This window comes from Musa acuminata, chromosome BXJ2-6, assembly GCF_036884655.1.
Source record: "Musa acuminata AAA Group cultivar baxijiao chromosome BXJ2-6, Cavendish_Baxijiao_AAA, whole genome shotgun sequence".
NCBI lineage: Eukaryota > Viridiplantae > Streptophyta > Magnoliopsida > Zingiberales > Musaceae > Musa > Musa acuminata.
The window spans coordinates 15,253,791-15,267,504 of record NC_088343.1 but is presented as its reverse complement, the minus strand read 5'-3'; the positions used below and the strand labels follow the sequence as shown (position 1 = coordinate 15,267,504).

General features: G+C 34.6%; 2 protein-coding genes across 2 annotated transcripts; both read right to left on the bottom strand.

The window, feature by feature from the left end:
- Positions 1-1,504: 1,504 nt before the first annotated feature.
- On the bottom strand, positions 1,505-3,018 carry LOC108953086 (uclacyanin-3-like). Its single transcript, XM_018827338.2, has 2 exons — positions 2,781-3,018; positions 1,505-2,088 (listed from the first exon to the last, which is right to left on the bottom strand). Exons 1-2 carry the CDS (start codon positions 2,947-2,949, stop codon positions 1,661-1,663), a joined length of 597 nt encoding a protein of 198 aa, XP_018682883.2. The 5' UTR covers positions 2,950-3,018; the 3' UTR covers positions 1,505-1,660.
- Positions 3,019-9,939: 6,921 nt separating this feature from the next.
- Positions 9,940-11,490, bottom strand: LOC135613529 (uclacyanin-3-like). The gene is made up of 2 exons (XM_065110560.1): positions 11,221-11,490; positions 9,940-10,541 (listed from the first exon to the last, which is right to left on the bottom strand). Exons 1-2 carry the CDS (start codon positions 11,387-11,389, stop codon positions 10,078-10,080), a joined length of 633 nt encoding a protein of 210 aa, XP_064966632.1. The 5' UTR covers positions 11,390-11,490; the 3' UTR covers positions 9,940-10,077.
- Positions 11,491-13,714: the final 2,224 nt, after the last annotated feature.

Sequence of the window (13,714 nt, the reverse complement as noted above, 5' to 3'; positions counted from 1 at the left end):
CTTATGGCCAAAGATTTTTCTCAAAGAGAAAGAATTGACTATAATGAGACCTTTTCTTTAATTTTTAAAAAGGGCTCATTGAGGATTATTATGATATTAGTAGCTTATTATAATCTTGAGTTATATCATTTTGATATTAAAATAATATTTATGAATCGAAATTTAGATGAGAAAATCTAAGTTGAACAATCTAAACGATTTGTAAATAAGGGAAAGAAAAGTTGGGCTTGCAAACTTTAGAAATTAATTTATGGCCTTAAACAAACTTTCAATAGTATATAAGGTTTTATAATATTATTACTTTATTTGAATTTAAGAAAAAATATTATTTGTTAGTGTATTATATTAGTCTTATATATAAATGATATTTTTCTTACCAGTAGTGATTAGGGTTTATTGCATAAAACCAAGATGTTTCTCATTAGAAATTTTAAGATAGTTTATATGAATGAGATAGTTTTTATTATTAGCATTAAGATATTCATGGATATATCTCAATAATTACTATAATTGTCTCAAAAAAGATATATTGGCCTAGTCTTAAAGAGATTTAGTACGTAGTTTTGTTCTATTGATGATATATCTATTACTAAAGATAAAAAATTTAATCAAAACTAGTATCTTAAGAATAATATAGAAAAGAATCAAATAATATGTGTAGTTAAAAGTATATTATATGCTTAAATTTATACGAGCTCCCAATTGAAATACTTGATAGATACCAAAACAACCTAGGATAAAACACTAAAAAGTTGTTAAGAAAATGATGAGATATATGTGCTGGATAAAAAAACTATATGCTCATCTATAAGAGATCAAATCACCTAGAAGTGATGGGTTATTCATATATTGATTTTATAAATTATCTTAATATTTGAAAATCTACTTCAGGATTCATGTTCATATTAGTTGGAGGAGAAATTTCCTAAAAAATATAAAATAATTGTTTATTGTATTATTAATAGAAGCTAAATTTATAATATGCTTTGAGATTATAAATCATAAAATTTTATCTCAAGTATGGTTAACAAGCCATTAAAGATATTTTGTGATGATATAGAAATAAATTGTTCTCAACATATTGAAATAAAATATTTGCTAGTCAGAGAAAGAGACCCGAAAACAAATATCAATTAAGAATTATTCTGAGGATGTGGTTTGTGAGCAACTAATAGTGATGTATATTTAAGTGAAGACTATCATTGATTTTTTCTTACTTATTTAATAACAATATTTATTTTTATTATAATATTAAATTTCTGTATATACTAAAATGAGCCTACTTTTATTGACTTAGACTTTTGTTTAAGATCATCAAATAACGAGAGTCGATTATCCAATCGATTCGGATCGTGATGTAGTTAGAAACGAATGATTGAGAAACATGATTTAGAGTCAATAAGTCCTTATAATAATTGCTCCTAATAACATATGCTATTAGAAGCTTATGCTGTTTCTCGGTACAGTAGCAATCACTATCAAAGCCTTGTTTTCTATTTCATAATCCATTGATGCAACAATCGATGCATAACAATGTTTTTTATTACTTATTGATCTAATGAATCAATACATAACAATGCTTCCTATGATTCACTGTCACTGTGAGTCCACAGAGGACAAAGAAAGAGCAACAACTGATGACAGCGAATGGCATCATCTCTCACAGGGCGATAAGCAACAGCATGACGAATCCCGAACCGAGTCCGAGAGCAGCCTTCGCCTGCAGGCAAGCGCTGCTCGGTGTCGGCGGCGACGTTGTGGGGGCAGACGGCGGAGGGACGGAGCCTGGGGTCGAAGATGACGGCGGAAGCGCAGAAGGCGAGCGCGGGGAGGGAGCAACAGGGGAGCGGGGGGTGGAGGAGGGAGAAGGAGGAGGAGTTGAGGTCGGGGAGGCGACGTCGATCTGGAGCTTCATGCCACCAGCGCAGTGTCCGGGAATTCCGCAGACGAAGTACCTGGAGCCGGTGCTGTTGAGCGTGACGATGGTGTTGCCGCCGGTGCTCGTCGATATGGGGTTGCTCGTCGTGCACGAGCTGTAGGCGGCGCTCGACACCTCCAACACGTCATGACTCGACGCATACTTGAATGCTGCATTCAAAAGGAGTATAGCTTCTAAGATATTTATGTTGCAATAAAAATGTGAATTTAATTATATACAATATTGAATATGATTTTGATTAAATATTGAGTTGTAGACAATTATATTTGTAATAAAAGATAAATTTTAGATTAAACGATCAATTTAATACGTTTATTTTTTTACGCTTAACTATCAAAGTGTTTACTAACTAAGCAAGCTGACACCCTTACTCCTCTACTGATAAGCTAACCAGTGTACACAATCATTAGTTTTTCTATAAACATGATTAATTATATAATCCTAAAATATACTAAATGTAAATAATTATAAATGTTATAGTTTTTAGCTCTATTTATTAAATAATATGGATTAGAGGAGTTATCAAAAAACATTTCTTGCATTCATGGCTCCATTTATTACGTTCAAGGAGACCATCATCATCTAATCTTACATGTTCATCACATGAAGAATCAATTGTTATGGAAAGAACAACTGAGGAGAATAATATGAGAGAGAACACTATAAGAGTTGGTTGCCATTGCATGCCAAGATCAAGAACTACTCTACTTGTGAGCATTCATAAGCTATCAACTCCTTCACATCCTTCTTCTTAATTACCTCAGCGAGAATGTGCATAACATCATATACTTTGACATCATAAGCAATGTAGAGGGGGGAAACGAGGAAGGAGAGGACTCACTCAGTGTGTCACCCACGCGGAATGCCTTGCCGGAGACCCACCTCGTGTAGTTAGTGGCGAGATCCCAAGAGCCGGCGGGGCCGCCGACGTCGTAGTTGGCGCCCATGGCAATCGCAGAGATGGCTGCCACCGTCGCTATCGCCATTACAGCTCTCATCATTGCAGCCATCGTCACAGAAACAGAAGGGGCTGCAGAGGAGGAGGTGGAGATGCTTGATGAGCTAGAAGAAGAAGAAGAAGAATGTGCTTATTGCGTGGTAATGATGGGAAGCTTGCAGAGGTTATATAGAGTTGGTGAGGGAAGAAGGATTCATGGAAGAGGAGAGAGTGATCGTTAAGTCTTCACCAAAAATAGTCAACGATTTGGGGCTGCCAAACGAAACGCGGGTGACAGACTGTGTCGTATGCCGGAATTTGACTCAGCCATGTTGAGTCTCGAAGCTTTCAATGTGTGTATATGATGTATAAATTGACTTGGAAGCTTGTTGGGATTTTAATATGGATGAGATGAATTAAATATCACCTTTTCCACAACCAATGTCAAGGTTGTTAGAATTTTTTTGTGGAAAAAAATGATAAACTTAAATTAAAAAGACATTATTATACAATAATAATAAGGTTAAAACATCCTACCAATTTGGGATCGACTATTTAGATTTCTTATCATTGATAAAGTATTTTTTATTTTGACCTACTTGTTCGATTTGAATAAAAACCTAAATATTATAAACTTAATTTGACTACAATAAATAGCCAATTAAGATAAAAAGAACGATGGAATAGGCGATTTTAAAACGACCCTTTAAAATTAGACTCCTCTCACGTGATTGTGAAATTAAATTAATTAATAATAATAAAATTATGTTAAAGAATAGTTCATCGGAAGTTCGGATGTTCACCGGAAGTTCTACCGGAATCAATCGAGAAGTCCAAGATCTTGCCAAAGAAGCTCGTCGAAACTCGCCAAGAAGATCATCGTGAAGTCTAAGAGCTTGCCGGTAGTCCGTTGGAACATTGCCTAGAGATCGTCGGAAATTCGTCGAAAGCTCGTTGGAAAAAACCTAGACTTACGGACTTATTTAGCTTAGTGAATATCTTAAAATTCATAGTTAACACATCATTCGGTTGGAATTGAGCCAACTCAATTAGAGGTCAATTGGGCCCAAGTTTAGGCTATGTTAGGCCAAGTAAAAGGTCTAAATAGTGACCCAACAGGTGGAACTGTCGTGACACAGTCTCCGAGACTATGTCAGGCGATGGTACCGCTAGTTTGGGTGGTGGTACGCCCAGACATAATCTCTGAGAGATTGTCAAGCAGTGGTACTACTAAACTAGGTGGTGGTACCGCCAGACTGGGTTATGGTACCGCCTAGTTTTAGTGTCAGTGCTGCATGTGGTGGTATCGCCCAGCACAGGCGGCGGTACTACCAGTACCCGGAGGACCTAGGATGAGACATTTTTAGGCTCCAAGTTTGAATCTACTTGAGGCCTATAAATACCCCTCTCATCCCTGGTTAGCATACATAAGAATTGAGGGTAAAAAAAATGAAAAACGTTATTGTAATCTTGTGAGAACTCCTCTCAAGGCTCAAAGTGTTAGGCTCAAAGTGTTAGTGTCGTTTGAGAGATGAGTAAAGGGGGTGTAAAGGTTCTCTCCTAAACCTATCAAAAGGAGAATTGAGTTGTATAAGAGTAGTTGATCTTCGCTCATTAAAGGAAGGTCGTTAGTGGATGCCATTGGCCTCGATGGAAGAGGAAGCTAGAATAAGAAATCACTCAAGGTGACTTGGGACGAAATGAGTGCATTCGAAGACAAGGAGCAAACAGATGAAGACGAAGTGGCAAGCTTCGCTTTGGTGACTCTCGACAATGAGGTAAACAACTCAAACAAAACACCTTTAATTTATTTTAAAATTATTTGATTCTTTTCATGAGTTATTTTTAATTAGTTAGTAAAAAAATAAAAAATATATATAATTATCATGCTTCTTTTTCTATTAATTTTAAAAAAAATTAAAAATTTAAGCATGACAATTGTATGTTAACTCCTAGCTCTAAGCATGAAAAGGTAGATTCATTTAAAAAGAAAAATACTTTATGAAACCATGCTTGATTATTTGAAATCATGCTTAATGAGTTTATAGTTTGAAATTTTGCATGTTATACCTTGAAAACTTGAAACCATATTTTGGTATCATGCATACCCAAGTAATGATGTTTTAAAAAAATTATTATTTTGGTATCATGCCCAAAGTAATGATCCTTGTCATAATGAAAGTTGATTTTCGGTTTTAAACATGATGGATAGTTTTCATATGAAAAAACTTGAGCTTACTCATATGAAACCAATCACATAAAACGAAACATATAAAAAGAAAAATATATTATCATTTGAATTAAAATGATAAATTAAATCTCTTGTTTAAAGAAGCCTTATGTTTAATGTGTTATATTTTTTGTCATCAAGAATTTTGTGATGAATCTTGTCTTTGTCTTTTGGTTTTAAATGATGATGCATGTTTTGATTTGACATAAATAATAAAGGCATGCTATGAAATAAAAAGGAAATATATTTTTCTTGAAAACTTCTCAATCCCTATCTTAATGAGTTTTCAAAAAAAGATTGATGAATCTATTTGTATGAATCTCTTGGACTATGTAAATGATTTTGATGATTGAAGACTTTATATGTATGAATTGAGATCTTGTTCTCCTACGATTCTTTTTGCTATTCACTAAAAAGGAGACTTATTCCAATAAACCATAATATACTACTTGACATCTTGATAATTTATGATTGAGTTTTGTTATATATTATTCCCCTTTTTTTTCTTCTTATTTATAATAACAAAAGGGAGAAAGGAAATCATTAGCATTTCAAAAGATCGATAAATCTCTTCATTTCATTTTGAATTTCTTGAAAGAGACTTTGTTGATTTGATAAATTGAATGAGTTGAAAATAATGATGAATGTTTTGAAAATAAATAATTATATCATGTTTGATGATTTTATAATTTGAAATTATGCATGATGAGTTGAAGTGATGTTTGCTTAAAATTATTTATTCAAATGCATGAATCGATAATATTTTTATCAAATGAATCATGATTTTTCTTGTGAATTTTTGAAATTATAACTTGAGTCTTTTTTTTGAATCAAGAATGTTTGCTATCATGCTTTCTATTTACAAAAGGAAAAATTTGTGAAAAAATAATATATGATCTCTTGACATTCATGACTTGATTCTTCATCTTTGTTATTTATCCTTGTCATGATTTGAAGATTGAAGTAAAGAGAAATAAACTAAACTATTGTATTGTTATTGCCCTCTTTTTGCCAATGACAAAGAGGGAAAAAGAATTGCTAGCGTGCACATCATGAAAAGAGACAAACTTGCTAGCTTGCTCATCTCAAAAGATAAGCAAGAAATGCTATCTTGCAAATCTAATGTTTGCTAAGTTAGATATCATAAAGAGAAGCAAAAAGCTTGCTCATCTCAAAATATGTAAAATTTTACCAACTTTCATATGTGTAAAATTTACTAGCTTGCATGTTCTATAATTATATAAAACTCACTAAATTTACTAAGCTTGCAAATTGTATGGAGAAAAAAATTGCTAGAAATACAAAACATGCTAACTTGCACATCTTGCAAAATTTATGAACTTGTAAAACTCAAAATTATTGCTAGCTTGCATGATGATAAAACTTGATATTATGTTTATAATGTAATGATTTGAAACTTGCTAAATGTACTTCTTTTTATTGATGACAAAGGAGGAGAAATTATAATGATCATACATGGAATGAAATATTAAAATTTTGATTATGCATGATTTTATGTTGCTTGGACTCATGATTAAATTTGCTTTAACTTTAATTCAGCTTGAATTCAAGGTTCTATCAATATGGCATATTGATAGGGGGAGTTAAGGTTACTCCGTCATCAATTAATTGTCATCATAAAACAGGGGGAGATTATTGAATCTCAGATTTTGATGATGAAACCAATTGATAGTGTTTATGATTTGATCTATATTTTGAGTGACACAGGAAGCTTCGATCAGGGAGAGATAATTAAAGCATGAAGAATCATGTTGTGCTGGAGAAAAATATGTCAGAATATTAGACGTCGAGCCGAATGATCGGTCGACGTATCGATAGAAGGCTTCGGGCCATGGGTTTGGGCATCGGGCTAAGAAGAGTGAAAATTACGCTAAGGAAATCGGAGTTGCAGAGGTCAACTAGCCTATTGGGCAATAGGCCGCAAGAGAGGACGATACACCGAAGAATCGGACGAAGCGTCGATGAACCAATGACATGCCGAACAATATTTGATTCAAGCTTAGTAATAATTATCTAAATCAAAATAGGCTTTAAGTGTACATAATTAACTACAATAGCAATCAAGGCATAAAGCAAAATGAAGTCCCAAAGTCAAGAACGAGATTTCTTTGGGAGTTCGAGAGTTCGTCGGAAGTCTAGACGTTCATCGGATGTTCGGTCAGAATTGATCAAGAAGTCTAGGATCTTGCCAAAGAAGCTCGTCGAAACTCGCCAAGAAGATCGTCGTGAAGTTTAGGAGCTTGCCAAGAGTCCATTGGAACATTGCCGAGAGATCGTCGGAAGTTCGCTGAAAGCTCGCCGAAAGAAACCTAGACTTACAGATTTATTTAGCTTAGTAAATATCTTAAAATTCATAGTTAATACATAATTGGGTTGGAATTGGATCAACTCAGTTAGAGGTCAATTGGACCAAAGTTTGGGCCATGTTGGGCCAAGTGAAAGGCCTAAACAATGACCCAATAGGTGGAACCATCGTGGCATAGTCTCCGAGACTATGCCAGGCGGTGGTATCGCTAGTCTGAGTGATCGTATGCCCAGACACAGTTTCCAAGAGACTATCAGACAGTGGTACTACCAGACTAGACGGTGGTACCGCTAGACTGGGTTATGGTACCACTCAGTGTTAGTGTCAGTATTAGTGCTGCAGGCGATGGTATTACCCAACACAGGCGATGGTATTGCCAATACCCAAAGGACCTGGGATGAGATATTTTTAAGCTCCAAGTTTGAATCCACTTGAGGCCTCTAAATACCCCTCGCATCCCTGGTTAACATACACAAGAATTGAGAGTAAAAAAGAAGAAAAACATTATTGTAATCTCATGAGAACTCCTCTCAAAGCTCAAAGTGTTAGTGTCGTTTGAGAGATAAGTAAAGGGGGTGTAAAGGTTCTCTCCTGAACCTGTCGAAAGGAGAATTGAGTTGTATAAGAGTAGTTGATCTTTGCCCATTGAAGGAAGATCGTTAGTGGATGCCGTTGGCCTCGATGGAAGAGGAATCGGTAGAGTAGATATAGGTCACGATGACCGAACTACTATAAAATCTGATTTGCATTTACTTCTTGATATTTACCTTATTACAAACTAAATTCTTACTTTCACTACGTTTCTGCATTCTTTCAAGTTAAAATCTTACAAAATTTTTGAACCAACGTAATTTTATCCACTACACTGATTCACCCCCCCCCCCCCCCCTCCCTTAGTATCGACTCATTCTTAACAAGGGCAATATCGAATAATATAAAGCTAGACTTATGGTCAAAGATTTTTCTCAAAAAGAAATAATGAACTATAATGAGACCTTTTCTTTAATTTTTAAAAAGGGCTCATTTAGGATTATTATGATATTAGTAGCTTATTATGATCTTGAGTGATATCATTTTGATATTAAAATAATATTTCTGAATCGAGATTTAGATGAAAATATCTATATTGAACAATCTAAATGATTTGTAAATAAGAGAAAGGAAAGTTGGGCTTGCAAACTTTAAAAGTTTATTTATGGCCTTAAACAAACTTTCAATGGTATATAAAGTTTTATAAAATTATTACTTTATTTAAATTTAAGAAAAAATATTATTTGTTAGTGTATCTATCTAAAAATCAATAAGAATAAGTTTATTATATTGGTCTTATATATAAATGATATTTTTCTTAGCAGTGATCATGGTTTATTGCATGAAACCAAGATGTTTCTCATTAGAAATTTTAATATTTATATTAATGAGATAGTTTTTATTATTAGCATTAAGATATCCATGGATATATCTCAAGAATTACTATGACTATCTCAAAAAAGATATATTGGCTAGTCTTAAAGAGATTTAGTATGTAGTTTTGTTCTATTGATGATATATCTATTACTAAAGATAAAAAATTTAATCAAAACTAGTATCTTAAGAATAATATAGAAAAGAATCAAATAATATGCGTAGTTAGAAGTATATTATATGTTTAAATTTATACGAGCTCATATATCAATTTTGTAATTGGAATACTTGATAGATACCAAAACAACCCAAAATAAAACATTAAAAAGTTGTAAAGAAAATGATGAGATATCTGTGATGGACAAAAAAATTATATGCTCATCTATAAGAGATCAAATTAACTGATAGGTTATTCAAATATTGATTTTGTAAATTACCTTAATATTTGAAAATCTACTTCAGTATTCATGTTCATATTAGTTGGAGGAGAAATTTCCTAGAAAAGTATAAAATAATCATTTATTACATTATCAATAATAGAAGCTGAATTTATAATATGCTTTGAGATTATAAATCATAAAATTTTATCTCAAGATTTAGTATGGATAGCAAGCCATTAAAGATATTTTGTGATGATATGGAAATAAATTTTTCTCAGCATATTGAAATAAAATATTTGCTAGTTAGAGAAAGAGACCCGAAAACAAATATCAATTAAGAATTATTCTGAGGATGTGGTTTGTGAGCAACTAATAGTGATGTATATTTAAGTGAAGACTATCATTGATTTTTTCTTACTTATTTAATAACAATATTTATTTTTACTATAATATTAAATTTCTGTATATACTAAAATGAGCCTACTTTTATTGACTTAGACTTCTGTTTAAGATCATCAAATAACGAGAGTCGATTATCCAATCGATTCGGGTCGTGATGTAGTTAGAAACGAATGATTGAGAGACATGATTTAGAGTCAATAAGGCCTTATAATAATTGCTCCTAATAACATATGCTATTAGAAGCTTATGCTGTTTCTTGGCACAGTAGCAATCACTATCAAAGCTTTGTTTTCTATTTCATAATCCACTGATGCAACAATCGATGCATGACAATGTTTTTTATTTCTTATTGATCTAATGAATCAATACATAACAATGCTTCCTATGATTCACTGTCACTGTGAGTCCACAGAGGACAAAGAAAGAGCAACAACTGATGACAGCGAATGGCATCATCTCTCACAGGGCCATAAGCATCAGCATGACGATTCCCGAACCGAGTCCGAGAGTTGCCTTCGCCTTCAGGCAAGCGCCGCTCGGTGTCGGCGGCGACGCTGTGGGGGCAGACGGCGGAGGAACGGAGCCTGGGGTCGAAGATGCCGGCGGAGGGACGGAGCCTGGGGTCGAAGATGACGGCGGAAGCGCAGAAGGCGAGCGCGGGGAGGGAGCAACAGGGGGGGAGCGGGGGGTGGAGGAGGGAGAAGGAGGAGGAGTTGAGGTCGGGGAGGCGACGTCGATCTGGAGCTTCATGCCACCAGCGCAGTGTCCGGGAATTCCGCAGACGAAGTACCTGGAACCGGTGCTGTTGAGCGTGACGACGGTGTTGCCGCCGGTGCTCGTCGATATGGGGTTGCTCGTCGTGCACGAGCTGTAGGCGGCGCTCGACACCTCCAACACGTCATGGCTCGACGCATACTTGAATGCTGCATTCAAAAGGAGTATAGCTTCTAAGATATTTATGTTGCAATAAAAATGTGAATTTAATTATATACAATATTGAATATGATTTTGATTAAATATTGAGTTGTAGACAATTATATTTTTAATAAAAGATAAAGTTTAGATTAAACGATCAATTTAATACGTTTATTTTTTTACGCTTAACTATCAAAGTGTTTACTAACTAAGCAAGCTGACACCCTTACTCCTCTACTGATAAGCTAACCAGTGTACACAATCATTAGTTTTTCTATAAACATGATTAGTTATATAATCCTAAAATATACTAAATGTAAATAATTATAAATGTTATAGTTTTTAGCTCTATTTATTAAATAATATGGATTAGAGGAGTTATCAATAAACATTTCTTGCATTCATGGCTTCATTTATTACATTCAAGGAGACCATCATCATCACATGAAAGAATCTATTGTTACGGAAAGAACAACTGAAGAGAAGAATATGAGAGTTGGTTGCCATTGCATGCCAAGATCAAGAACTGCACTACTTGTGAGCATTCATAAGCTATCAACTCCCTTACATCCTACTTCTTAATTACCTCAGCGAGAATGTGCATAACATCATATACTTTGACATCATAAGCAATGTGGAGGGGGGGAAACGAGGAAGGAGAGGAAAACGAGGAAGGAGAGGACTCACTCAGTGTGTCACCCACGCGGAATGCCTTGCCGGAGACCCACTGCGTGTAGTTAGTGGCGAGATCCCAAGAGCCGGCGGGACCGCCGACGTCGTAGTTGGCGCCCATGGCAATCGCAGAGATGGCTGCCACCGTCGCTATCGCCATTACAGCTCTCAGCATTGCAGCCATCGTCACAGAAACAGAAGGGGCTGCAGAGGAGGAGGAGGAGGAGATGCTTGCTGAGCTAGAAGAAGAAGAAGAAGAAGAAGAAGAAGAAGAAGAATGTGCTTATTGCGTGGTAATGATGGGAAGCTTACAGAGGTTATATAGAGTTGGTGAGGGAAGAAGGATTCATGGAAGAGGAGAGAGTGATCGTTAAGTCTTCACCAAAAATAGTCAACGATTTGGGGCTGCCAAACAAAACGCGGGTGACAGACTGTGTCGTATGCCGGAAGTTGACTCAGCCATGTGTAGTCTGGAAGCTTTCAATGTGTGTATATGATGTATAAATTGACTTGGTAGCCTCTTGTGATATTAATATGGATGAGATGAATTAAATATCACCTTTTCCACAACCAAAGTCAAATTGTTTCTATTACTACGAGGTCAAGGTTGTTAGAATTTTTTTGTGGAAAAAAAAAGGTAAACTTCAATTAAAAATACATTATTATACAATAATAATAAGGTTAAAACATCCTATCAATTTGGGATCGACTATTTAGATTTCTTATCATTGATAAAGTATTTTTTATTTTGACCGACTTGTTCGATTTGAATAAAAACCTAAATATCATAATCTTAATTTGACTACAATAAATAGCCAATTAAGATAAAAAAAAGAATGATGGAATGGGCGAACGACCCTTTAAAATTAGACTCCTCTCACGTGATTGTCAAATTAAATTAATTATTAATAATAAAATTATGTTAAAGAATAGTCTCGCATTACTAATATATATTAGATTTTTAAATAACTTCAATGCCATTGATAAGGCTGACTCAAAACTCCAATAAACAAGGTAAGACTAAAAGAAGTTGATGTAATCTAAAAACTTGCATTGTCGATCAATTAGAATCATGAACTAAAAAAGCTGATGTAATCTTGAAACTCTATTATCTGCTAGAAAATGTATAAAAAAGACTGACACATACAAACTGGCTTGTGAATAGTTTTTTGCTGTCCAAATTCTGAATTGAGAAAAATTAGTCCTGTAGGCATGGATTGAAACCAGTGTACAAAATCCAGTAGATGTTCTCGCCTCATCACGTCTTTGTTAGGATTCTATTAATGATGTGTTGGAGTCAAACTAATCAAGATTAGTATATATCGAGTCAAACATCAATTTAATCCATAAGTTTAAACTGATAAATTATTGGTCAAACTTGAATGTTGAAAAAGATTCATTAATAGTCCCATATTGATAAATATGGACAAACTCGGTTGGTGACTTGCATTGAGTTTGACTCATAATATATTAGTTTGACCTGATATGTATTAACGTTGACTAATTTGATATAAACTTAAAAAGAAAGACTTAAATGATAAAAAAAAAGAGAAAGAGATATGAGCCAAGATGAACTGCATAACCAATGTTAAGCTTGCGGTTGTGAATATAGTTAGAAAATATTTATGTATAAGAAGAGATTGAAAAAATGATTAAAAAATAATTATACATCTCCTAGGTTTAACTCATGACTTATTAAGTCTTTATGTTTAAGAAAATATTTATGTATAAGAAGAGATCGAAAAAAATGATTAAAAAATAAATAAAATGATTAAGTCTTTATGTTGAATTCGTTGAATCTTGGATTTTGATTATAAAATCAATTGATAGTATTTATGATTTGATCTAAGTGATGTAGGAAGCTTCGATCAGGGAGAGACAATTAAAGCAGGAAGAATCATGTTGAGCCGAAGGAAAACATGTCAGAAGATTGGACGTCGAGCCGAAGGATCGGTTAATGTATCAGCAGAAGGCTTCGGGCATCAGACCAAGAAGAGCAGAAATTACGCTAAGGAAATCGGAGTTGTGAAGGTAAGGAAATCGGAGTTGTGAAGGTCAACTAGCTAATTAGGCAAAAGGCCACAAGAGAGGACGATGTGCCAAAGAATCGGACGAAGCGTCGATAAACCAATGACATGCTGGACAACTTTGATTAGCTTAGTAATAATTGTCTAGATCGAAGTGGGTTTTAAGTATGCAGGATTAATTACAATAGCAAGGCATAAAGTAAAATGAAGTCTCGGAGTCAAAAACGCGCGATTTCGTTGGGAGTTAGAGAGTTCATCAGAAGTCTAGATGTTCATTGGAAGTTCTACCGGAACTGATCGAGAAGTCCAGGAGCTTACCAAAAAAGCTCGTCGGAACTCGCCAAGAAGATCATCGTGAAGTCCAGGAGCTTGCCGGGAGTCCACCGGAATATTACCGAGAGATCATCGAAAGTTCGCTGGAAGATCGCTAGAAGCTCGCCGGAAGAAACCTAGACTAATGGACTTGTTTAGCTTAAGTATGC